The 23,158-nt window shown below is 48.2% G+C and overlaps 1 protein-coding gene and 1 long non-coding RNA gene across 2 annotated transcripts in view; one reads left to right on the top strand and one right to left on the bottom strand.

Annotated features, from left to right (window-relative positions):
- Positions 1-220: 220 nt before the first annotated feature.
- LOC147995114 (uncharacterized) lies at positions 221-6,153 on the bottom strand. Its single transcript, XR_015686233.1, has 2 exons — positions 5,428-6,153; positions 221-475 (listed from the first exon to the last, which is right to left on the bottom strand). It is a non-coding gene; the product is annotated as an uncharacterized LOC147995114 (long non-coding RNA).
- Plbd1 (phospholipase B domain containing 1) overlaps positions 5,879-23,158 on the top strand; it is a 56,287-nt gene continuing 39,007 nt past the window's right edge. The window contains exons 1-2 of the mRNA NM_001013927.1: positions 5,879-6,170; positions 16,458-16,677. Coding sequence (NP_001013949.1) covers positions 6,053-6,170; positions 16,458-16,677 — 338 coding nt within the window. The 5' untranslated portion in view covers positions 5,879-6,052. The remainder of the gene's footprint in view (positions 6,171-16,457; positions 16,678-23,158) is intronic.

Here is a 23,158-nt window from a genome sequence, read left to right as displayed (position 1 = left end):
AATAAGCCAAACCACATCCCACTGAGTCAAGAGAAGGATTCTTTAGACACATACCTACCCAATACTCAGTCAATACAAAGCTCCCCTTTCCCTCCCGAAGTAAGAAAGAGCTCAAGGGAAGGGAGAGGGATGTGGACTGGGCAGGGGCCTGAGGACTTGGCTCTGTTTTAGGTCCCTTTCTGTGACTGTGATAAAAACACTCAGTCTCAAAGCGAGCTCGAAGAAGAGAGGTTTTATTGGGCTTACACTTCCGGGTCACACTTCATCACTGGGGGGAAGGCAGGGTCTCAGAGCAAGAATCCAGAAGCAGAAGCTGTGGTGGAAAACTGCTTGGTGGCTCACGAGGGTCCCTCCTTAGCTTCCTTCTATACCCCAGGATCACATTTCCGGGGAATCATGCCACCCACAGTGGCCGGAAGCCTCCCATATCAATTGACAATGAAGACACTCCCTCATAGACATTCTCACAGACGACCTGGTAAAGACAATTCCTCAGTTAAGACTCTTTTCTTTTTTTTTTTTTTTTTCAGGTGATTTCTGTGCTGTGTCAAATCGACAGTTAATCTAACCAGGATAGAACCATATGGGATTACGTGAACTAGGTTCCACTAGCCCAGGCCAGTCTTGAGTTCATGAACCTTTTGCTTCAACCTCTTTGAAGGCTGGCTGACATCATTCCTCCTTCCTGCTTCCCTTCGCTCTGGGTGATGGGCAGCCAGTTGGGGTTCTCTGCCCACTGTCAAGAGCCTGAGCCCCTCTGGTAATGCTCAAGTGGCCACCACATGCCCACTAGACATTTCCTTGGGGCACAGTGGTTACGAGGGAGATCAGGGTGCTGTCTTGGGCTCATATGGGGCTGGGAGGCCGGGCAAGCATGAGTCTAATTGGCTAAATTCCATCTCTGGTTCCTAGATGGCGTGAGGAGAAAACCAATTCCTGAGGGCTACCCTCTGATGTCCATACAAGTGCTGGAGCATACACATGACTTTCTCAATGAACGTAGCTTTTTTAGAAATCTAAAAACAAATGCAGCTTCTAGTACACTCTATACCCTAGACTTGGGAAAAAAAAACTTTAAAAAATAATTTAAAATGGGCTCACAATGAAGTTTGAAGAGTGATTTTATTTGTTTGGTGTTTTTTGGTTTTGGTTTTGGTTGTTTTGTTTAGAGTTTGAAAGAAAAATACCAGGACAGGGCAGGCGAGCGACGATAAATCTCCGTAGCTGCTAGGAGGAGGTAGAAGCGTTTGTTTTTAAGTCCAAGGCCAGCGTGTCCAGCAAGCAAGGCATAGGGGTTGTGTGACTTTAGACAGAATGAGAAAGCCCAGGGTGTCAGGTTAAGCATGGGTTGGTGTCCAAGAGGAAAGAAGGAAAAGAAGGAAAAGGAAAAGTTTCATTTTATTTTGTTTAATTGGAATTTGGAAGAGTGATCGTGACGCCCTCGCTTCAGGAGTGGCTCAGGAAAGGCTTGGAACTGACACCAAGGGGTTCTTAGTCCTCTACCTGGTCAGTACATCTTTAGGTAAACTAGTTTTTCTGGAGGGTCAGCCTCCAGTCCAGGCAGTGACAGGCCCAGCTACAGACAACTGGATGTAATGTTCTAATCTTTGGCACAAAGATGAGCATCCTGACTCCACCCAGGCCAGAGGAAGAACCCATTTTGTTGAAGAGGAAGAGGCAACTGTCTTTCCGAGCACCTCCACTGCCCCTCCACTGCACCTCCACTGACACCTCCACTGCCCCTCCACTGCACCTCCACTGACACCTCCACTGCCCCTCCACTGCACCTCCACTGACATCTTCACTGCACCTCCACTGCACCTCCACTGACACCTCCACTGACACCTCCACTGCCCCTTCACTGCACCTCCACTGCACCTCCACTGACACCTCCACTGCCCCTCCACTGACACCTCCACTGCCCCTCCACTGACACCTCCACTGCACCTCCACTGACACCTCCACTGCACCTCCACTGCCCCTCCACTGCACCTCCACTGACACCTCCACTGCACCTCCACTGCACCTCCACTGACACCTCCACTGCCCCTCCACTGCACCTCCACTGCCCCTCCACTGCACCTCCACTGACACCTCCACTGCACCTCCACTGCCCCTCCACTGCACCTCCACTGACACCTCCACTGCACCTCCATTGATACCTCCACTGACACCTCCACTGCACCTCCATTGATACCTCCACTGCCCCTCCACTGCACCTCCACTGACATCTTCACTGCACCTCCACTGCACCTCCACTGACACCACCACTGCACCTCCACTGCACATCTTCACTGCACCTCCACTGCACCTCCACTGACACCTCCATTGACACCTCCACTGCACCTCCACTGCACCTCCACTGACATCTTCACTGCACCTCCACTGACACCTCCACTGCACCTCCATTGACACCTCCACTGCCCCTCCACTGCACCTCCACTGACATCTCCACTGCACCTCCACTGACACCTCCACTGCACCTCCATTGACACCTCCACTGCCCCTCCACTGCACATCTTCACTGCACCTCCACTGCACCTCCACTGACATCTTCACTGCACCTCCACTGCACCTCCACTGACATCTTCACTGTACCTCCACTGACATCTCCACTGCACCTCCACTGACACTTCCACTGACACCACCACTGTACCTCCACTGACATCTCCACTGCACCTCCACTGACACTTCCACTGACACCACCACTGTACCTCCACTGACATCTCCACTGCACCTCCACTGACACCTCCACTGCCACCTCCATTGACACCTCCACTGCACCTCCACTTCTTCTAAATCCCAAGGAGGGGTGCAGCTTGGGTATTTTTCCTTTCTGCTGTTTCCATGGGAAGAGGAGAGTGGTGTGTGTGTGTGTGTGTGTGTGTGTGTGTGTGTGTGTGTGTGTGTGTGTGTGATGTATATGGTTTGGGGTATGGGTGCTGTGTGTTGTGTCATGTATATGTTACTTTTGGTGTGGTCTGTGTGTTGTCGTGTTATGTGTGTATAGAGTGTGTATTGTAGAGTGTGTGTTTGTGTGTCTGTGTGTGTATGTGTAGGGTGTGTGTGTATGTGTGTGTATGTATAGGGTGTTTGTGTGCATGTGTGTGTATATATGTATGTATAGGGTTGTGTGTTTGTGTATATGTGTGTATATGCATAGGGTGTGTGTGTATGTGTGTATGTGTAGGGTGTGTGTGTAGGGGTGTGTGTATATGTGCAAGGTGTGTATGTGTGTGTGTGTATAGGGTGTGTGTATTTTTGTGTATGTGTGTATGTGTAAGGTGTATGCGTGTGTATGTGTAGGAGGTGTGTGTATGTGTAGGGTATGTTTGTGTGTGTATGTGTGTATGTGTAGGGTGTGTGTGTGTGTGTGTGTGTGTGTGTGTGTAAGGGGTGTCCATCCATCAGACTGGGTTCCTCCTACTCCTCTGGCTCCTTTCCTTGTGTTTTGCAGCCTGTGGTGGTGGAGATTGAACCCAGGCCTTCAACACAGGCCAGGCAAGCATTCTAACACTGAGCAATGCTAGGGCTTCTTCTCAGAGAAACCTTTCAAAGGACCAGGGGTAGTTTTCAAATTCCATTTTACTGAAACTAACATTTTCCCAAGAGACTAGAATTTCTCTGAGAATCTCCCACTGTGGCAAGTAAAAGACTGAAGCCTGGTGCTGGCCATGGGGCCAGGGCAGGGCTGAGGAGTAGGGGAGGGTTTGTATCCCTGAGAGTCCAACGGTTCTGAGGACTGATAGGCAGGACCACACCATCACCAGGACCGCTTGGCATGCATACCCTTTCTGCTCTATTCAAACCTAAAACTCATGTCAGGACCCTGAGGGTGAACTTGGGGTGACCGGATCCCTTTGTTCATCTTCCTAACGTGGCCACTGGGAAGAGGACAAACCCCCTCTCTTTTTCTCTTTCATGAGTGTGGTGGGGATGTGTTCTAGTTTGCTCCCTGACTGCCATAAAATATTGACTGGAGTGGAAAAGAGTGTATTTCAGTTTTCAGCCCTTCACTGAAGGAAAGTCAGAACAGGAACCCGGAGCACAGACCATGGGGGAACCCTACTGGCTTGCTTCCAGGCACATATTCTGTTACCTTTCTTATATGGCCCAGGCCCGCCCTGCTTAGAGATGGTGCTGACCACAGGACTGGCCCTTCTACATCAGTTAGCGATCAGACGAGTGTCCCACAACACGCCTATAATCGAATTTGACAGCGGCGATTTCTCAATTGCTTTTTCTGAGATGTGTTATGTTGACAACTAAGATCAGCCATCACAGGGTGGGGGGCTGAGGCTAGCCTGCTAGGGCTGTCAGATCCCTATTCACTCCAGTTACAATTTCGAAACCAATATCCTTGGACCCTCTCGCCTAGAGTTTGCTGTCACTATTCGTTTGGATGTTTAAAACCCACAACTTACATGTGTCAAATGTACCACATCTTACATTAATGGTGCTCGGCTAGGGGCAGTATTTCACCTTGGGGAATATTGGATACCATCTAGAGGCACTTTCAAGGATCGAGTTCAAGGTCTCAGTGTGTGCATGTGCGCACGCACGTATGCACATACACACACACACACACACACACACACACACACACACACACGTATGCTCTCACACACCAAGGAAATAACTGGGCAGAATTTCATCAGTGCTGAGTTTAAGGAAGTCTAATCCAATTAATTTGCTTATACAAATCAAGCCAATCACTTCCTTGACTGGACTGATGTTCTATGGACAGAGTGTCACATAGGTAGGGCTCTATCCTGGAACACTGATATCAATAAATACCCGGCCAACAAATCAGCAGGTGGGTGAGCCCAGCTCCCATTAGGCATCCTCAGAGAGTCACTTCTGAGCACTTGCCTCCTGGCATCAGAAGGGTCAACGAGGTCACAGAGTGCAATATGTAGACGTGCCTGGAATATTCGGGGTGACACTTCGCCAACCATGTGCCACATGACCCAAAGGTTCAGTTCGCCTTCGATTTTATTTTATGTGCAGTCCCTATAATGCCCGCAGCTTCTCCCTCCACGAAATGAATATTACCAAATGGAATTGTGATTTGTATTTTTCATAATTCACATGTGTCGTTTCTAGCAAGGACAAATACATTTCTTCCTCTAGCAAAGGCACTTCTTCATTACTTCTTTAATATTTATTAAAAATATTTATTTGTTTATCTGGATTTTTTTTTCTAATTTGGTCTTTGGAGACAAGGTCTCATTCGGTAGCCCAAATTGTCCTCAGACTTTGAGCAATCCTCCTGCCTCGGCCTCTGGAACGCTGGGATTACAAACCTGGCTACAGGGGGTTTGCTTGGCTGGGTTCAGTAGCAAAAGGTGAGCTCAGTCAGCCTGAAGCCCGTTGCCTACTTCACAATGTCACCTAGGGCACCCTGGGCCAACTTCACAATGTTACCTTCAGCCAGTCCTGCCCAGACATGGGTCTCTATAGGGGGTCAGGGGTGGATCTGCTTCGAGCCCCGTGCGAATCAGCTCTGGCCAATGAAGACACAAAGCCAAGGTCTGGAAGTGCTGAGCTCCTGAGGTCACACTGGCTGGCGCAAGAAGCCCTGGTTCCTGACGGATGAGGGACCTGAGAAGACAGAAGGCCACAGGATCCGACCTGCGGGGAGGCATGCGACCCACCGCTGCCTCGGTTTCTTTTTCCGCGGCCGCTGGGGCCAAGCCTTAGCCTTGAGCCCCAACCTGCAGGAGACAGCCAGAGAAAGCAGCGCGGCCCCTGCACTTCCCAAAAGCAGCCGAGAACTTTCCCGGCCCGGCCCACAGGTGGCTGGAGGGTCATTCCAGACGGAGAGGATCCGCCTATCCTAGCCCGGGGCTCAATAGGACGAAGGTTGGTTCCCAAGGCCACGTGAAGCGCCCAAGCAGGCAAGACTAATGTCAGAAGAAAGTTAAGATCGTCCCGGCCTCTGCAACGCAGCGCCCCGCTGCCACCCTTCAAGTGCGGCTCTTGCAACAGCTGTCACCACCGGCGCCAGCGGGACCTAATCCAACCAGGCAGAGGTCACAGCGGAGGAGCGATGTGCCACCGCAGTCATGGCAGGAGCCTCAGGCCGCCATCGCCGCTGCTGTTGCTGCTGCCATTGCTGCTGCAGTCTCCCTGGGCTGCCGGCGCCGCTGAGAAGCACAACTCAGCAGGTGAGCAAAACGCGCGACCGCGGACTAGGGGCGCCGCCCTGCACCCCCAGCCCACGGTTGGCCAGAGTCCCAGTATGTTTGCATCTAGGGGAGTCTTGGGTCGTATTTCTTGGTGGGGAACCTGGAAGGTTACGCTCCAGCCCTGAGGTAGATCAGCGGTGGCATTTAAAGTAGGCACAAGGGCTCCACCAACTTAAAAAGTTTTGGCCTGAATTCTCCTGTCCTACATCTTGACCCAGACAACCTCGACTGGTCCAAAAGGCTCCAGTCCAGAGATTTATCCAAATCAGACTGAAGCGTGATTTCGAGTTGACTGACCTTTGTTCTGCTTCTAAAAGTAGACAAGTGACTTTGGCTCAAGAGAATTGACAGCACACTGGCTATGTCATCTAGATACGGGCCAAGGCCAGAGCCTAAGGCTGCTGAGTTATTTCCTCCCAATGGCCTCAGAATCCTAAAGTGGATTAAAGTCTCCATTCTACAGTGCAGAGACTGGGACTGGGGGGAAGTCAAGAATTTGCATAAGCGATAAGGTAGCTGGGTTGCCCGAGGGCACTGGTGTAATCCTTCCTGTCAGTAAAACAGGCCCCAGCAGGTCTCCTTCCAATCTTACTCTTCCATTTGCTTCCATTTTCAAGAAGACCAAAATGCGTTGTGGGATACATAGACTTGGAAGATCCCAAAAGTCAAATCCGGAGAGGATTACTTTGATTTACGTAGTGTTCTCTGTGCTGACCTATGCAGGAATGCAAGAAAATTGCTGATTTTCTTGTTACCTTCCCTCAACAAGGACCTGCACCCTTCCCATGTTGAGGTGTTTGCTTTCAAACTCTGCTTCCCTCAGTCTTGCCTGGAATCTTTCCAGTGAGCACAGGCTTGTGGGATCAGAAGGCGCTGGTCCAGAAGTGCCTGGCGTCTCCCCTGATTTAGCTGTATGTTCATCCCCCGTGGCTCTGGGGATGGCTAAGGATTCCTGCTGTGGCTATTTGAAACACATGTGATGTCCCTTCTCCCTCATTTCAGTATGTTGTTGTAGTGGAGCTTCCTCAACCTTCCAGTAGACTACCTAAAACTTAAATCATAAAACAGCAGAGACATTGCTATCTCCCTGTGCTCCCAAAGGTACCTAGCGCTCAGTACTGTGAGCTTAGTAGGTTCTGTCCTAGCTGTCCTGGGGAAGAGGAAATAACACATTCACCCTAGACAGGACACCCTGAAGCCATCTTAACTGGCCCACCTCTTTAATTTTTGAATTCAGGTTTTATTTGTGTTCTTTTTTTTTTTTAAAGATTTATTTATTTATCGTATGAGTACACAGTAGCTGTCTTCAGACACACCAGAAGAGGACATCAGATCTCATTACAGATGGCGGTGAGCCACCATGTGGTTGCTGGGAATTGAACTCAGGACCTCTGGAAGAGCAGTTAGTGCCCTTAACTGCTGAGCTGTCAGGTTTTATTTATTTCAGATATTGGCAAATTGTTTGGCGGCTGTTTCTTCATACTGTTCAAACTATTACAGACAGCGCACAGATGACAGTGTGACCTCTCTTTGTACTCTGGGAAGCACACATGGATTTTTTTTAGAACTTCCTTGTATGGTTTGTGTGTGTGTGTGTGTGTGTGTGTGTGTGTGTGTGTGTGTGTGTGTGTTCTATACTGGGGATTGAACCCAGAGCTTCACGAATATTAAAACACAGCCTCTGCCATCAAGCCACCTCCTCTCTCAACCCCCGCTGCCATCTGAGAATTATCTTTTTAAGCAGAATGCATGGCGAAATGGGGTGGTCACTAGAGAGAGATGGGCCGACCTCTGCGAGACTCGAGATGTAGCACATTCCTTGGTAAAACTGGTTCTCCTTCTTGGCAGGGCTAGACTCCAGAAGCCAGTATGTGCATCATACCAGCTGTGATCAGATCTAAGGGAGACAATTCACCCTGATACACGCCCAAGTCTGTTCCCAGATTCATCATTAATTATTCATTAGAAATATAACTGTCAGGCTGACTGGGGACCTGACTCATCTGCCCTGACTGGGCACTGGGGACTGGAATCAGCTGGTGGGAAGCACTTGCTATCCTGGCCGTCGTATAGTCTCCTTAAGGTGTCATGACTGACTACAGGTTTGGGTCCAAATGGCTGCTCTAACCCTGACAGCAGTTATATATCTCAGTTGACCAAAGTGGGCCTACTGGTTGCTCCGTGGCTTATTCTTAATGTGGAAATTCTTTAGTACTTTTTTTAAAAGATGGTGTCTCATTATGTAGCTCTGGCTAGCCTAGAACACACTGTGTAGATCAGGCTAACCCGGAACCTCAGATCTACATTTCTCTCCCTCCTGAATACTAGACATAAGTGAGAGCCACCACGCCAGCATGGTCTTCTCGTCCCCAAACAATGTTCCAATTGCTCCTGTGTTCTGATTTTTAGCTTTAAAGGGTGGCTAGTGAGTTTGTGCTGGCGTTAGTGTGTTACTTCTCCTTACTAGGGCAGAGGAGGAACTTACTAATGTTGTGGACCTAGTGAAATCATGAGGAAATGTTTATGCAAAACTTGCAACTCTGTGTCCTCCGAAAAGCCCTGGATGTCCCATGACATGTGTCAATCCTTCTGGGGGTGGGGAAGAAGTTGTGGAAGTCTTTTGATTGAGGTTTAATAACAGTGAACAAATCCCTTAGAGAAGCTGCCAGTGCTGTGAAAGGCCTCCCTCCTCAAGTCTGGCGGGTGCTTTGACAACGGGTCCAGCGTGAGCGGCTGGCAAGTTATCAAAGCATTATTCTCTTTAAGCACCTTTATAAACTCAAGTGACCAACATCCTAATCCATATGTTGAAATTATGAGTCAATATACAGGGGCCAGCGAAATAGCTCAACCACAAAGCTTCATGGGGCCCAAGGCTGACCTGAGTTCGATCCCTGGAACTCACATGAGGGTGGTGAGAGATACCTGACTGCACACTCCACAAAGTTGTCCTCTGACCCCCACCACCACATGCTGCGGCCTGTGCGCTCCCATATGCCACATACTATGAACTCCAGGTGTGTGACCTTCTGGTCCGGGTGATGGTTTGGGATTTAGGTGGCCATGTAATCAGGAAAGAATTGTGCTAGGCCCAAAGGGGTGGATGTGGCGACAGACAAGACTCCCCTCCCATTCTCTAGGAGTCTGTGATGGAGATCATCTCACCAAACGCACAGATATGTCTCACTGAGTGCCCTGAATGGGAGGTGACTCAGAGTAACAAATCCGTCAGTCGTGGCGACACACCTGTAATCCAGCACTTGGGAGGCAGAGGAAAGATAATCTCTATAAATTGAGGGCCAGCCTGAGCTACACAACAAATTCCAGGCCAGCCAGAGCTACACAGTGAGACACTCAGCCAAAAGGGAGTGCGGGCGGGACCTGGGGGAGAACCACAGCTGAATGGAGCCCAGTTAGTGTTCAGGGGGCTAAAAGAAGGAAGAATGAGCAAATCTCTAGGTATTTCCTGCATTCTGTGCTTCGTTGATTCTCAACCGTTCTTCAGGTTTATCCCAGCTTCACGCAGTCGCACTCCACTGTGCGGCACTCCACTGTGCCTCGCTCCAGCTGCACCCACGTGTCTTGCTTCGCTACGGGAATCTGTGCGGTTTAGCACTGGAGGCCATTTAAAGGGTTTTAACCTGAGGCAGGGCATCTTATGAGCGTGTAGGACAGGAACTGCCAGAGAAATGAGGGAAATGTGCCCTTTTCCATTCATGTTTGGGTTTGGGTTTGTTTGGGAGAGGAGATCTCACTACGGAGGCCAGGCTAACTTTAGAATCATGGTGATCCCCCTGTCTCGGCTTCCCACGCGCTGGGGTTATAGGTGTGAACCATCAGGTCTTCTCCCGTCCTTGGGATGGAGCCTGGAGGAGTTTATTCCACACACTTCCTCACCAGGCCCATTGAGATCGGTCAGCACTCCACAGCCAGGGGACCCTGACTGGCTGCCACTATTCCACTCTCGAAGCCCTGCTGTATTCCCAGGGAGAATTTGCCGGAACCATCTTTCTGTTGGGCAGAGACGTGCGTTTTGACCTCTGCACACAGAGGAACTGAACACCTACCATTAGTTTCTTTCAAGGACACTACATAACTCACAAATCAGTTATGCCTTTGGTGACTCTGGTAAGAACTCAAAGCAAATTTAGAAGCCAGAGAGCAGTTTCCTGAGGGCCCTTGTAGGAGAAGGTGTCACACACACACACACACACACACACACACACACACACGTACATGTAAAAGAGGCAGCACATCTGAGGTACATCAGCGAACCTGCCCTCATCTCAATCTAAACAGTAAATCTCAATATTACTGTCTCTCTCACGTATCCCACATGCTCAAACTCTTTTCTTTCTCCCTCTATAGGACCCATCCATTAGCCCATGCTGTCATCTAAGGTTGAGAGTCATTCCCTCTTCCGTAAAATGAGAAGCTAAGACAGTTAGGTTCTGAAGATGAGAGCCAGTCACACATGGTAGCTCGCACCTGTAATACCAGCCTCAGGAACCTGAGGCAGAAGAACTGAAATGAGATAGAAGCCAGCCTGGGCTACATAGTAAGTTCGAGTCAACCTGAGCTACAGAGTACTATTCAATCACAGAAATAAATAAATGAATAAATAAATGGAAGGAATGAGTATTTTTTTTACTAACCTCAAGAGGTTTTGTTTTTGTTTTAATTAAAAATAAGTTCACATAGAATAGTAAAGTGCACAAGAAATGTAATGAGGACATCTGAGGTTTTGTTGTTTTGTTTTTAAACAGTATTTTCTTTTTTCTTTTTTTTTTTTTCCCCCGGAGCTGGGGACCGAACCCAGGGCCATGCACTTGCTAGGCAAGCGCTCTACCACTAAGCTAAATCCCCAACCCCTGTTGTTTTGTTTTTACATGAAAATTATGAAAGCCATCAGAAGCCCTCCATCTTTATTAAGAATTTCTTTCTAAGGTAACTGTTTTGTACAGCCTGACGAATGATCTACAACTGGAAAAGCCCCATTAAAGCACCAGCCAGAGTTCCCAGGAAGGAGTCGGGGCAGAGAGTTCCCCTAGGTTGAGACCAAAGAACAAATAACTGACAGACAGCATCCTCAGACTTAGCATTTCAGGATTTCCGGTAGAAATTGACAGGGAAGTTGAGGCATCAGCTGGAGTTCCAAACTGGGCTTTCTCTCCACGGATGAACTTCTGACTCCCTTTCTCACTGCAGGCACTTTTATATCGTGGGGTAAATAACAGTGACCTCGGATGGAAATGGTTTAATTTCTATCTGTTCTCAAGGACGCTGTTTTCACTCCTGGGCCATGTTGCTACTCTCTGCCCTTGCCCCGCCCCGCCCCGCCCCGCCTCGTCCCGCCCTGCTCCTCCCCGCCCCTGTGGGTAGGGAGCTCATCCCCCACCCCAACCTTGGAGGACTTCTTGAGTCAAACGTGCTTTGTCTGAAATGAGGTCAGGGCGACTCCGACTCTAGGTCCAGCTTCACAGTGAGTTCAATGAACACACAACAATTTAACAATATGACGTACAGTAGGGTAGCATTTCCATTCACTCAGATGCGGATGCTGATTTGGAAGGAGTTGCTGTGAAACACGTTTGAACATGATCCTTCATTCCCACAATTCTAAGAACGTCGACATGCTCGGCATTTGCCTCTCTCTTATGTTTGCAAACACAGTCACGGGAGCGATGTTAGACTAACTTCTGTGAATGAACTGACGTTTGGATAAATTTGCTTTTCATTGGAAGAATAAGCACAAGGCTGAGAATTGTGCAGCTTAGAAAGCGGAGGCCAGAGAGTGAGGCGTTCAAGGCCTTCATGGGCTGTTTATGGAGCCGTAAGCCAGTCTGTGCTACATCAGACACCGTCTCAAAATAAACAAATAAGGCTGGAGAACTGGATCAGGAGGGAGAGCGCTGGTTATTACAAAGAACATGGGTTCAATTCCCAGCACCTACACAGAGTCTTATAACCATCCTTAACTTCTGTTCCAGACATCCAACAACCTCTTCAGACCTCCAAAGGTATCAAGCACACACAGGCACCAGGGATGCACGTGGTACATGACCACATGTGTGAGCAAAACACTCATAAAATAAATTAAAAAATAAGTTAGAGCACCCAAATGAGATTGCCCAAAGAAACATCATTGGAGGTGGGGGTGGGGGGCGGGGTGACAGCGAGCTTCACAGGGGTGGGTGGACACCCGCTCTGCTTAAATTAAACTGCTAAAAACAAGGCCAGGGTTAGAAGGACATAGCCTTTTCCCCGCGCGAGTCCACTTTCTCCAACATCTGTCCCTACATAGAAATGCTCTTCCATGGTAGAAATGTATGTTAGATTAACATTCTAAGGAACGTGGGGAAATAGCACAGACGCAGAAGAACAAGACGAAATCGATAAAAACTGTGGATTAAGCAGAGTCTATTAGGGGCTAGTTCTGAGAGCATGCTCCAGGGTAGCAGGCTGTTATGGGTGAATTCTCCTAAGGACTGGGCTGAGGTCTCCTCGCAAGGAGGTGCAGAAGCTAACGTGTATGGTCAGGGAAGGAGGTTGTTCCAGCGGGGATAAGAACTGAGTGAGCCCTTGGGTACTTCCCTTGGTTGGTCTGTAACATTTGGAGAAAGATGCGTAAAGCGTGCTCGTGCTTTGAAGCGCGTGCTCGTGCTTTGAAGGTGGAACTGAAAGCGGGAGGAGCCCTGGACTTCTCTTTCTTTCATGGTTTCTGTTTAGTGACTTCTCCCAGCCTTGGTTTTTAGTTAGGAAAGCCATTTTGCTTCCTCATTTCCAGGGCTGGTATGAGTGTGTGTGAGAAAGTATATGTATATGTGAGTGTGTGTGAATGTGTGTGAGAGACAGAGTGTGTATTTGTGAGTGTGTGTGTGTGAGAGAGAATGTTTGTATATGTGAGAGTGTAGGTGAGAGAGTGTGTATATGTGTGAGTGTGTATGAGTGTGTGTGTATGTGTGAGAGTGTGTGTATGTGTGAGAGTGTATGTGTGAGTGTGTATAAGAGTGTGTGTGAGAATGTGTGAGAGTGTGTGTGTGTGAATGTGTGTATGTGTGAGAGTGTGTGTATGTGTGTGTATGTGTGAGAGTGTATGTATATGTGTGAGTGTGTATATGTGTGTGAGTGTGTGTGAGTGTATGTGTGAGTGTGTGAGTGTGTATATGTGTGAGTGTGTATATGTGTGGGGGGGAGTGTATGTGTATGTGTGAGTGTGTATGTGTGTGTATGAGTGTGTGTGTATGTGTATGTGTATGTGTGTGAGTTGTGTGTGTGTGTATGATGGGGGAGGCCAGTAAAAAGATCTGCTATGTCTTCTGGAGACAGAAAGAGACTTGAAAGCATATTTTTATATTTGAAAGGGAAATTTCTAAAGAAGACGTCTACAGTTGCTAAACTGTGACTGGTCAGTTTCCTTAACAGTTTCTTATTTGTTGCCAAAATTTCTGTGGGGGGGGGGTGGGTGAGTGGGGGTCATGGCGGTGATGATGGTGGTGGTGGTGGTGTTTTGAGACCAGGTCTTGTTCTATTATCCTGGCCAGCCTGGGACTAGAAGGCTAGCCTCAAACCTGTAGTGATCTTCCTGCCTCAGCCTCCTGAGTGCTGGGATTACAGCCGTGTACAATCAGTCCAGGCCTACCAGGAAGGTATTGGCAAAACTTGACTTGCATTTGACCTTTGTAAAGGCTTTCTGCTTGGGTTTTGCCCTGACCTGCAGGGGGTTCAGTGGAGACCTGGGGAGGAGGCGAAAGAATGGGGGACAGGAGGCGCAAAGAAAGAGAGCAAGTCGTCATCTGATCAAGCTCTCAAACTTTATTTCAGGGCAGTAGCTTATAAAGACAAGCAAGCGGGAAGGCCACGCGGGGCCCAAGACCAATTCATCACCGTCCTAAACCGTAAATTGCGGGTGTACTGATCAGAACAGACAACTGACTAGGTTTCCTGGAGACAAAAGGCTGTAAAAGAGAGCCTGAGAAAATTCCTGAAACAGAAGTGCTTGGCTCCCTGCAGGGACTCATGATACTGTTTGTAATTCTAGCATTTGGGAGTCTGAGGCAGGAGGGTGGTGAGTTCTAGTCCAGCCTGGGCTACAGTAGTGAAACTATGCCTAAACAGATCAACAGCAACAAAAACCCTTTTTTCCAGGTCATAACTCAGGCCAGTCTCAGCCTGAGATCCTGGCCATCTTCTGGGTGAGTGTACAGGTTAAAATTAAGACTATATCCTCACTGTCTGGTTGATAGGCAACATTTTCGTCAAAATAAGAAAACGTTGATTCAGTTCTGAACTTTGCTATTTGCCTTTTATAAATATAAACTCTAGAGCAATATCTAGTCTGAACTCCCTGCCTTCTGACTACTAGCGATGTTATTGAGTCTAAAATGAATGTATTTTCCCTTTCTGATTTTTCTCTTATCCCCTTTGTCCCTTGATTACACAGTCCAGGATCTTCAGCTGCAAACCTGAGAGTCATCTGACCTACTTCCACCTCTTTGATACTCACCTACATTTAATAGGGTTATTTCTACTGTATTATAGCTATGTATGTATGTATGTATGTATGTATGTATGTATGTATGTATGTATATAATGGCATTGGAGTGTGGGAGTGTACTGTAGAGGTCAGAGGACAATTTGCATGAGTTTCTCTTTATACCACCAGGGTCTTGGGTATCAAACTTAGGCTGTCAGGTTTAGCAGCAAGTACTTTACCCACTGAGCCATGCAGCCTGCTCTGTACATTTTTTTTTTCTTCAACCACAGCAGGTATTGGGCGGTTTTTCAGAAAGAATGATGCTTTACACACTGCATGCTTTCTCCACTCCATCTTCCTTTCTTCTCTTGGTGTTCGTGCCTTTCACAGTTTCTGTGCTTCTTTACCCACTGTTGGAAGATTGGGGCATGCTAGGCAAGTCACCCATTGTGAGCTCACCCCTCCTTCCCTTCAGAGCCTTGCTTTCCCTCTAGTGTCTTAGGAAAGGATCTTGTGTCATCCAGGCTGGGCTCAAACCTGCTAGGTAGCCCAAGTTGGCCTGGGCCTCTGGGCCTCCCGACCTCTGCCCCCGGGCACTGGCATTACAAACTTAGTGTCTCTTCCTGTGGGAGTGCAGGATACCTTGACAAAAGCCACTTAGGGGAGAAAGCGTTTATTCTGGATCACAGTTTAAGGGTACAGTCCATCCTGGCAGGAAAATCAAGTTATGAGGAGCCCGGAGCAGCTGGTCACAACGTCACATCCACAGTCCGGAAGCAGAGTTACAAATACACATGGCTACTCAGCTCCCTCCCTACATTCCGGGATCCCAGGCAGGGGACAGTGCCACCACAGTGGGTGGATCTTCCCATCCCAGTTAATGAAATCATGAAACCCCACCCCGACAGCTAGGCTCAGAGGCCTCTCTGGTTGACAGTTGACACTGACATTACACAAACGTTCAACACCGTGCCAGATGGGAAAGAAACAATCTCTGACCCCAGGGATGTACCATGGGTTTAGGTATTAGTAACTGTTTTGGGTGCATGGGTCCTGTGGGGACAGTGGCTCCCTAGGAGGCAGGATTATTTCCTAAGTCTTCATTAGCCATCTCTAGCCTGTTAACAAAAGATGCTAGGGACAGATGAGCAGGGCTGGCCAGTTCCTGGCGGGATGAAGAGCTGAATGGGTCATTTCTGGACACCTGGACAGGAACCTGTGAGACCAAGAGAAGGAATTGAAAATTTTATTTTTAAATAGTGGTGTGTGTGTGTGTGTCTGTATGTGTGTGTGTGTGTGTGTTTATTTTGGGACAGGTGTGTGCAGCAATATTTGTGTGTATTTTGGGGCAGGTGTGTACACTAGTATGTGTATACCTACGTGTGTTATGTGTGCATGGGTGTGTGTGTGTGTGTGTGCGTGCGCGTGTGCATGCGCGTGCGTCCACGCACACGCGTGTAGCTAGACGCCAACCGCAGGAATTGTTCCTTGGGATGTTGTCTACCTTTTAATATTTTTCAAGACAGGTCTCTTACCCCAGTGAGCTGTGGAGAGGCACGTGTGCCCACCCTCGCAGCACTGGGATGACAGATGCATGTTATCACACCTGGCAGGTGCCAGGGACCAATCTCGGGTCCTTAGACTTGCTCAGCAAAAACTTCACTGACTGAGCCATCTGCAGAGCCTGTAGGCTAGAGAGCTTCAAAAGCAAATGTCTGACTGTTGATTGCACAGGGGGAAGGCGCAGGCCACAGGTGAGTGGCATTCCTCACGGCTCCCTTTTCCCACAGGAGTCCACTATGCAACTGCATACTGGTTACCTGATACGAAGGCGGTGGAAATCAAGATGGTTCTGGACAAGAAAGGGGATGCCTACGGCTTCTACAACGACTCCATTCAAACCACAGGCTGGGGCGTCCTGGAGATCAAAGCTGGGTACGGCTCTCAGATCCTGTCCAATGAGATCATCATGTTCCTGGCTGGCTACCTCGAGGGCTACCTCACAGCTCTGTAAGTGCCCCATCCCTTTGCTTTGTCCAGCAGTGGCTCCTGGTGTGGTGTGTTAGTGGTGGAGGGTAGCTGGGGTACACGTGATAGGTTATCGGCACCCTACTTGTACCCATATCATCCATTAGTTCATTCTCATGACATTTCCGCGTTGCATCTTCCATTTTTTAAAAAGATGAGATTTGTGTGTCTGTATGAGTGTGTGTATGTGTGTACTGGTGTGCCTGTGTGTACGTAGGCTGGTACTTCAAGCCTTCATTGCTCTCCACTTGAATGTTTTTGAGACTCGGCTTCTCACAGAACCGGAAGTGATTCAGCGAGATTGGACAGCCAATGGGCTCCAAAGCCCCTCCTGTCTCCACCCCCGCAGCACTGGGTTAAACGTGGTGTAACCTCAGCTTTTTGTGTGGGTTCTGGGAATCCAAACTCAGGTTTTTGCAGCGGCCATCTCCTCAGCCACCCTCCTTTGTTCATTTTGAAAGCTATAAAACCATTTGAGAGATGGGCATCATGCAATCCTACTAGTCATTTGCCATTGGGTAGAAAGCAGGTAAGATGCGGAATGACTTCCTGAGAGAGACAAAGCAGGGAAGATTTATTGAGAGTGAAATGTAAGATGACTAAATGGTTAGAGGCAAGTGCCACCCAGCCTGACAGCCTGAGTTCAATCCCAGGGACCCACTTGTTGAAAGGATTATGAGTTGTCCTCTGACTTCCAGACTTACACCATGGCACACTCACCTCCATATACACACCCTAAATGAATGGATGAGTAAATAAAAACAGAATAGAGACTGCTTAAATTAATAAAATGCAAGAGCATTTATCTTCTAATATTTTGAAACATTTCCAAGTAGACAAGGAAATTTAAACTGAAAATTTATGAGTTTACAGCATACTGTAACCATTCCTCCCAAGTCTATTGCTGCTCCATCTCCTGTCCTTGCCTTGCCTTATAAAATAACAAGGACAGAGTTGATAACAATGTAATGACTGTACTTAAGCTACTTAAGCTTTTCTGGGGTATTTGTAGCAAGCTCTCACATAGCCCAGGCTGGTCTTGAACTCACTATGAAGATGAAGATGACCTTACACTTCTGATCTTCCTGCCTCTACCTCCCAAGTGCTGAGATACAAGCATGGGCCACCATGCCCAGTTTCATGTGGTGTTGGCATCCAAACCAGAGCCTCCAGCACTCTCTGAACTTCACCTACCACTGAGACGTGCTCCCACTGCAGTGTTTCCCTGTGAAACGCAGTCACCCTAGCCATGACTGGTCTGGGACTCATACAACAACCCAGGCTGGCCTCAAAGATGCAGTGATCCTCCTGCCTCAGCCTCCTGAGTGCTACAGGATTGTTTTATAGAGGAAAGGCTCTAAGGGAGTGAAGTTATACCTCCCTGAGTCACGTTGTGTTGATAGGAAATTGTCTTTTCGACTTGGCTGGCTTCTTTTGTTCTCTGTGACATCCTAGTTAAGTGCAGTTTAACCTGACTTTATCGGGGGCCACTAAACCCTGGTTGTGGTAAGTTAAACACGGATCTTACTCCGTGCCGCTGAGATGGAATCAGTTATAGACTGTGTCTCTTATTGCTTAGACTACAAATCCTGTCTTGTGTGTATTCGTGGGTGTATACCTGCCCGTGGGGAGCAGAGGTCAATGGAGGGTGTCTTCTATTTCTCCCCCACCCCCTTATTTTGAGGCAGGGTCTCTTACTGAACCTACAGCTCATCCATGCAGTTAAATTGGCTGCCAGTGGCTCCCCAGATCTCTCTGTCTGCATATACCAGCTCTAGAATTACGGACATGCACTCCCATACCTAGTCGGGAATCCAAATTCAGGTCCTCTTGTTATTTTTCTTTTACCCAGTTTTTGCAATTTTATTATGTAAATAACCTTATCATACAGAAGTGTATAAAAGCCATGCTCTGGAAAAGATTTATTTAATTTTACAAGTGTTTTGCCTGTCTGCATGTAAGTGTGCCTTCTGTTTGCCATACTTGAGGAGCCCAAAAGAAGGCATCAGGAGCCCCCAGAACTGGAAATACCTCGTGGGTGCTGGGAACTAAACCCAGATCCTCTATGCACTTAACCACAGAGCCATCTCCCCAACCCTTGGACATATTTTAAACTGCGTTTAAAGCAGGATTGGATGTGTGAATCTTAAGTCCTCAACTCCTCTTGGCCTCTGTTTGTACTTCCTTCTCCACTTAACTCTAGCTGTGTTATTTAACTGAGTTGCAAATTTGGAGAAATAATTCAAACAGTAATTGTTTGACTATAAACAGATAAGATTAAGTTGTCAGTGGCATAGATACAGGGGCAAGAGGGAAAGCGAGTTCTGAGAGAGCAGCTCTGGTGATACAGAAAACATGTTGTAACATCTTCCAGCAGACACTTAGGGGTGCATTAGGGTTGTGATTAAATTGGGTTAGGGTTATGGTATGAGATTTCAGTGTGTGTGTGTGTGTGTGTGTGTGTGTGTGTGTGTGTGTGTGTGTGTATGTATGTACTTGTGTATATGTATGTGATCGGTAGAGAGCACTCTGTGAGAGTTAGGCCTCTCCTTCTGCCTTGTGGGTTCTGGGGATCAAACTCAGCTGAGCCCTCTCGACAGGCCCTATACCTCCTTTCTAGATGTAAAGTGTTTTTCTTTGAGTAACCTTATCCACCAACACATACCCCCACACACCCCTCAGCCTCCGCAAATTCATTAAAAGCATGTCTGTAATAACATCACATTACTTTTTTTCCCCTTTGGTTTTTAAGACAGCATCTTATCTGGCTGTCCTTGAACTCACTGTTTAGACCCGTCTGGCCTTGAACTCACAGAAATCAGCCAGCCTCTTCCTCCCTAGAGAGGGATTAAAGGTGTGTCCCACTGTGCCACTGCTGAAGTTTATTTCTTAAAAAGCAGTTACAATTCAGTAACTATGATTTGTTTTTGTTTTGTTTTTAATTGGTTGGTTTGGCTTTGTTTTTGAAGTAAAAGCTCGTGTTTTGACTTGTTTTCGTTATTCTTTAATGTTCCTTTTCTTTTTCCTTTCTTCTTCATTTTGTTTGTCTGAAAAAGGGCCCCACTATGCAGCCTTGGCGGTTTTGGAACTTGCTATGCAGTCCTGGCTGGCCTCAAACTCACAGAGATCCCCTTGCCTCTGCTGCCTCCTTAAGTGGGGTGATCTGGGCGTCATCGCCAGCCACCCGTGAGAGTTCTGTGAACATAGTCCCAGGGAACAGACATTCCGGAAACGTCCGCTCGGGCTCTGTTGTCTTAACTGTTTCATGAAAGGCAAACACAGGCAGGGATTTCAGCACGAGGGCGTGTTTGGATCAAAGCTTCAAAGAGCGGCCGCTTTCTTGGTGACCAAGCAAGCTTCAGAGCACAGCGGCCCGGGAGCTGTGGGAAGGCGTGGCCTTATCCACTTGCTTCCTCTTCTCGTGTGGCCCCAGAGAATTCCACTGTATGAGAGCTGTTCAGTGAACGACCTGCTCAGTGGAGTAGATAGGCCGGGCTTGCAGGGGCAGGAGCTCCAGCTGAACGGTACCGCAGCAAGCTGGGCTCCTAGGATCCCGACGTCTAGGTTGAAGGTGCCGCAGTGCAAAGTCTCAACCGAGTGGATTCCTTGGCGCTGCCGCCTTCCTCTCTACTACCCAAACGGTTGCTAGCCATCTAGAGTCAGACCTGCAGTTTGGATATAAAATGTCCCCCAAAGGTTCATGTGTTCAATATTTGGTCGCCAGATGGTGACCCTGTTTGGGAGAATTTGTGGAAACTTTTGGACACGGGGCCTCGCTGGCAGATACAGGTTTGTAGGTGTCAAGCTTGAGGGTTAGAGATCGGCTCCGCCCAGTTCCTGCCTGCCATCTCTACTTCGTCCCAAACCAGATTTAAAGAGTCCCAGACACAAGTTCTTCCCGATATTAAGTCCACGCTGTGTGGACTGTACCCTCTTAAACCATGGGAGAAAATAAATTCTCCCTCCCTTGAGGTACTTCCTAGAGGTACCCCATCCTGGCCGCAAGAAATGTGCCCACCCCCATAGGCGCTCACTCTTCCTCTGCCGCACTTTCTCTTATCTTTGTGGGTAGACGAGTTCTTGTATAGCCTAGGTTAGCCCATCACTCACAATAGAGCTGGAGATGCCCTTAAACTCCTGATCCTCCTGCCTCTAGTTCTCAAGTTCTGGAATTGCAAACATGTGTCACCATGCCCAGCTAGAGGCTGTCTTTCTTATTTGTCATGTGGGTGTGTGCGCACGCGCAACCCCCAGAGGCCAGAAGAGGGCATCAGATGCCCTAGAATTTGAATTACAGCTGACTGTGATCCATCCGGTGTGGGTACAGGGAACCAAACTAAAGTCCTCTGCAAGAAGAGGAAACACTCCTAATTACAGCCACCTCTCTATTCTCCAATGATGTCTTCTTGATAAAACTTCTTAAGATTGTATCCCCGCTGACTTCCAGCTCCACCTCTCCCCTCCTCCAGCTGTGCACCTTAGAGTTAGGGTCCCAGCCTTGACCCAGACACCTGGCTTGGCACTCTGCCTCCAGCTGGTAATGACATGCTCATTAGTGTTAATTGAATCCTGTTGTTGCAGTCGATGAATCAGAAGGAAGAGGCTTGAATTTCCATATACTGCAGCAGAGTGGTAGCCCCAGCCAAGCTGAGTTTCTGTGTTTTTAAAGTGATTGGGCGGCTCCCTAAGAGTTGTAAATTGAGTTTCTGGTGTCTCTCTGGTGAGCTAAATGTTAAGTGGTCCTGAATGGGTCATTAATAAAATGAGGCATGAAACCAGTCTGAGGAGAAAAGGTGATGAGGACGCGGGCCCTGCGATGCTCTCCCTAGTTGTTTAAATGGAGTGGATGATAAATGGAGTGTCCATTGCAGCAGCCGAAGCGGCCTCCTCTGGAAATGCCCAGCTGCAAGGAGGAGTCAATGCCACACACATCTGTTTTGCTGATCAGGAGGGAGGGACCGAAGTGGGCATGAGGGTGTTCTGTGGTGGAGAGTGTATAACACAACGATACAAGCTCTCCTCGGTATTGGGCAGCTGTCAAGAAACTCCTCAAGAATTTCTTCCACATGCCTGGCTTGCTCCTTTTTGATGTTAGAAAGTGAATATGTTTCTAGGTCAAGTCTATAGGCAAAGGCAAGAATTAAGTTATAGCCCGACCCTCAAACACAGCTAAGGAACCATCAACGTGTAACTATTTGGAGCTTAGCGAGGACCACTGAATACAGAAGGCACGATGGCAATTCTGATGTGTGACAGTGGTCACAGCCAGCTAGCTGCAAGCATTTATCTAGTATACCAGGCTCCACATTGTGTTCCGAGAAACTTCGTGTGAACCCTTCATGCACTAATCCTGTGATCACTGGGGTCCCTGTACTCGGAACCTGAAAGGGCAGGGAGGCATGCACGCACGCTTTAGGAAGGTGAAAGTTAGAAAACCAGTAAGTGGGTGTCTCAGTCAGGGTTTCTGTTGCTGCAACGAAACATTATGACCAAAAAGCAAGTTGGGAAGAAAAGGGTTAAATCTTACACTTCCACATCACTGTTCATCATCAAAGGAAGCCAGGACAGGAACTCAGGCAGGGCAGCAACCTGGAGGCCAGAGCTGATACAGAAGCCACAGGGGAGTGCTGCATACTGACTTGTCCTCCATGGCTTGCTCAGCCTGCTTTCTTATAGAACCCAGGACCACCAGCCTAAGAGATGGCATTACCCAAAATGGGTGGTTCCCTCCCCCATCAATCCCTACTTAAAGAAATGCCCTAAAGACTTTCCTTATGGAGGCACTGTCTCATTTGAGACTCCCTCCTTTCAAAGACCTCAAGCTTGTGTCAGCGTTGGAAACCAGGCTGTTTAGTCAGAGTTTGTCCATTTGTATACACACACACACACACACACACACACACACACACACACACACACACACACACAGGTTAATTACTGTGGAAAACACCAAGGTAGCCTGTCTGGTTCCTGATCCAGGAAAGCCAGACAAACAGAAGAGTCAGACACAGTGAATGACAAGCACTAAACAATGTGGTGTTGACAAGAGGAAAAAGATTCAGAAAAGATAAATGGTCATGAGCCTTTGAGATTCTCGACATCTGAGTGTGTGTGACCAGTGACAGAGGTGAGCAACTCTTAGCCCACTTAGGAGGAAGCACTGCTGGTCCCAAGACTAAGCTTGACAGATCCATGACGTTCTGCTGCATGAGACCCGCAACCGTGGAGAAGCTGAAATCTCGCTTTTAGTCGTTAGCCAATGTAGAGTCAAGCTTTGAACTTAGAATTCAAAGTCTGTGTCCTTGGGGCCCGACTTAGTCTGTGAGCTTGCCTTTGCAAGCAAGAGGACCCATGTCACAGAAGAGCACGGTAGTGTGCAGGGAAGGCAGAGACGGGCACATCCTTGGGTTCACTGGACAACCAGCTCAGCGAACTGGCTGAGTTCCAAGCCAAATGGAAACCC

Source organism: Rattus norvegicus, chromosome 4 (assembly GCF_021556685.1).
Source record: "Rattus norvegicus strain SHRSP/BbbUtx chromosome 4, alternate assembly SHRSP_T2T, whole genome shotgun sequence".
Classification (NCBI taxonomy): domain Eukaryota; kingdom Metazoa; phylum Chordata; class Mammalia; order Rodentia; family Muridae; genus Rattus; species Rattus norvegicus.
This window is presented reverse-complemented; position numbering and strand designations above follow the sequence as displayed.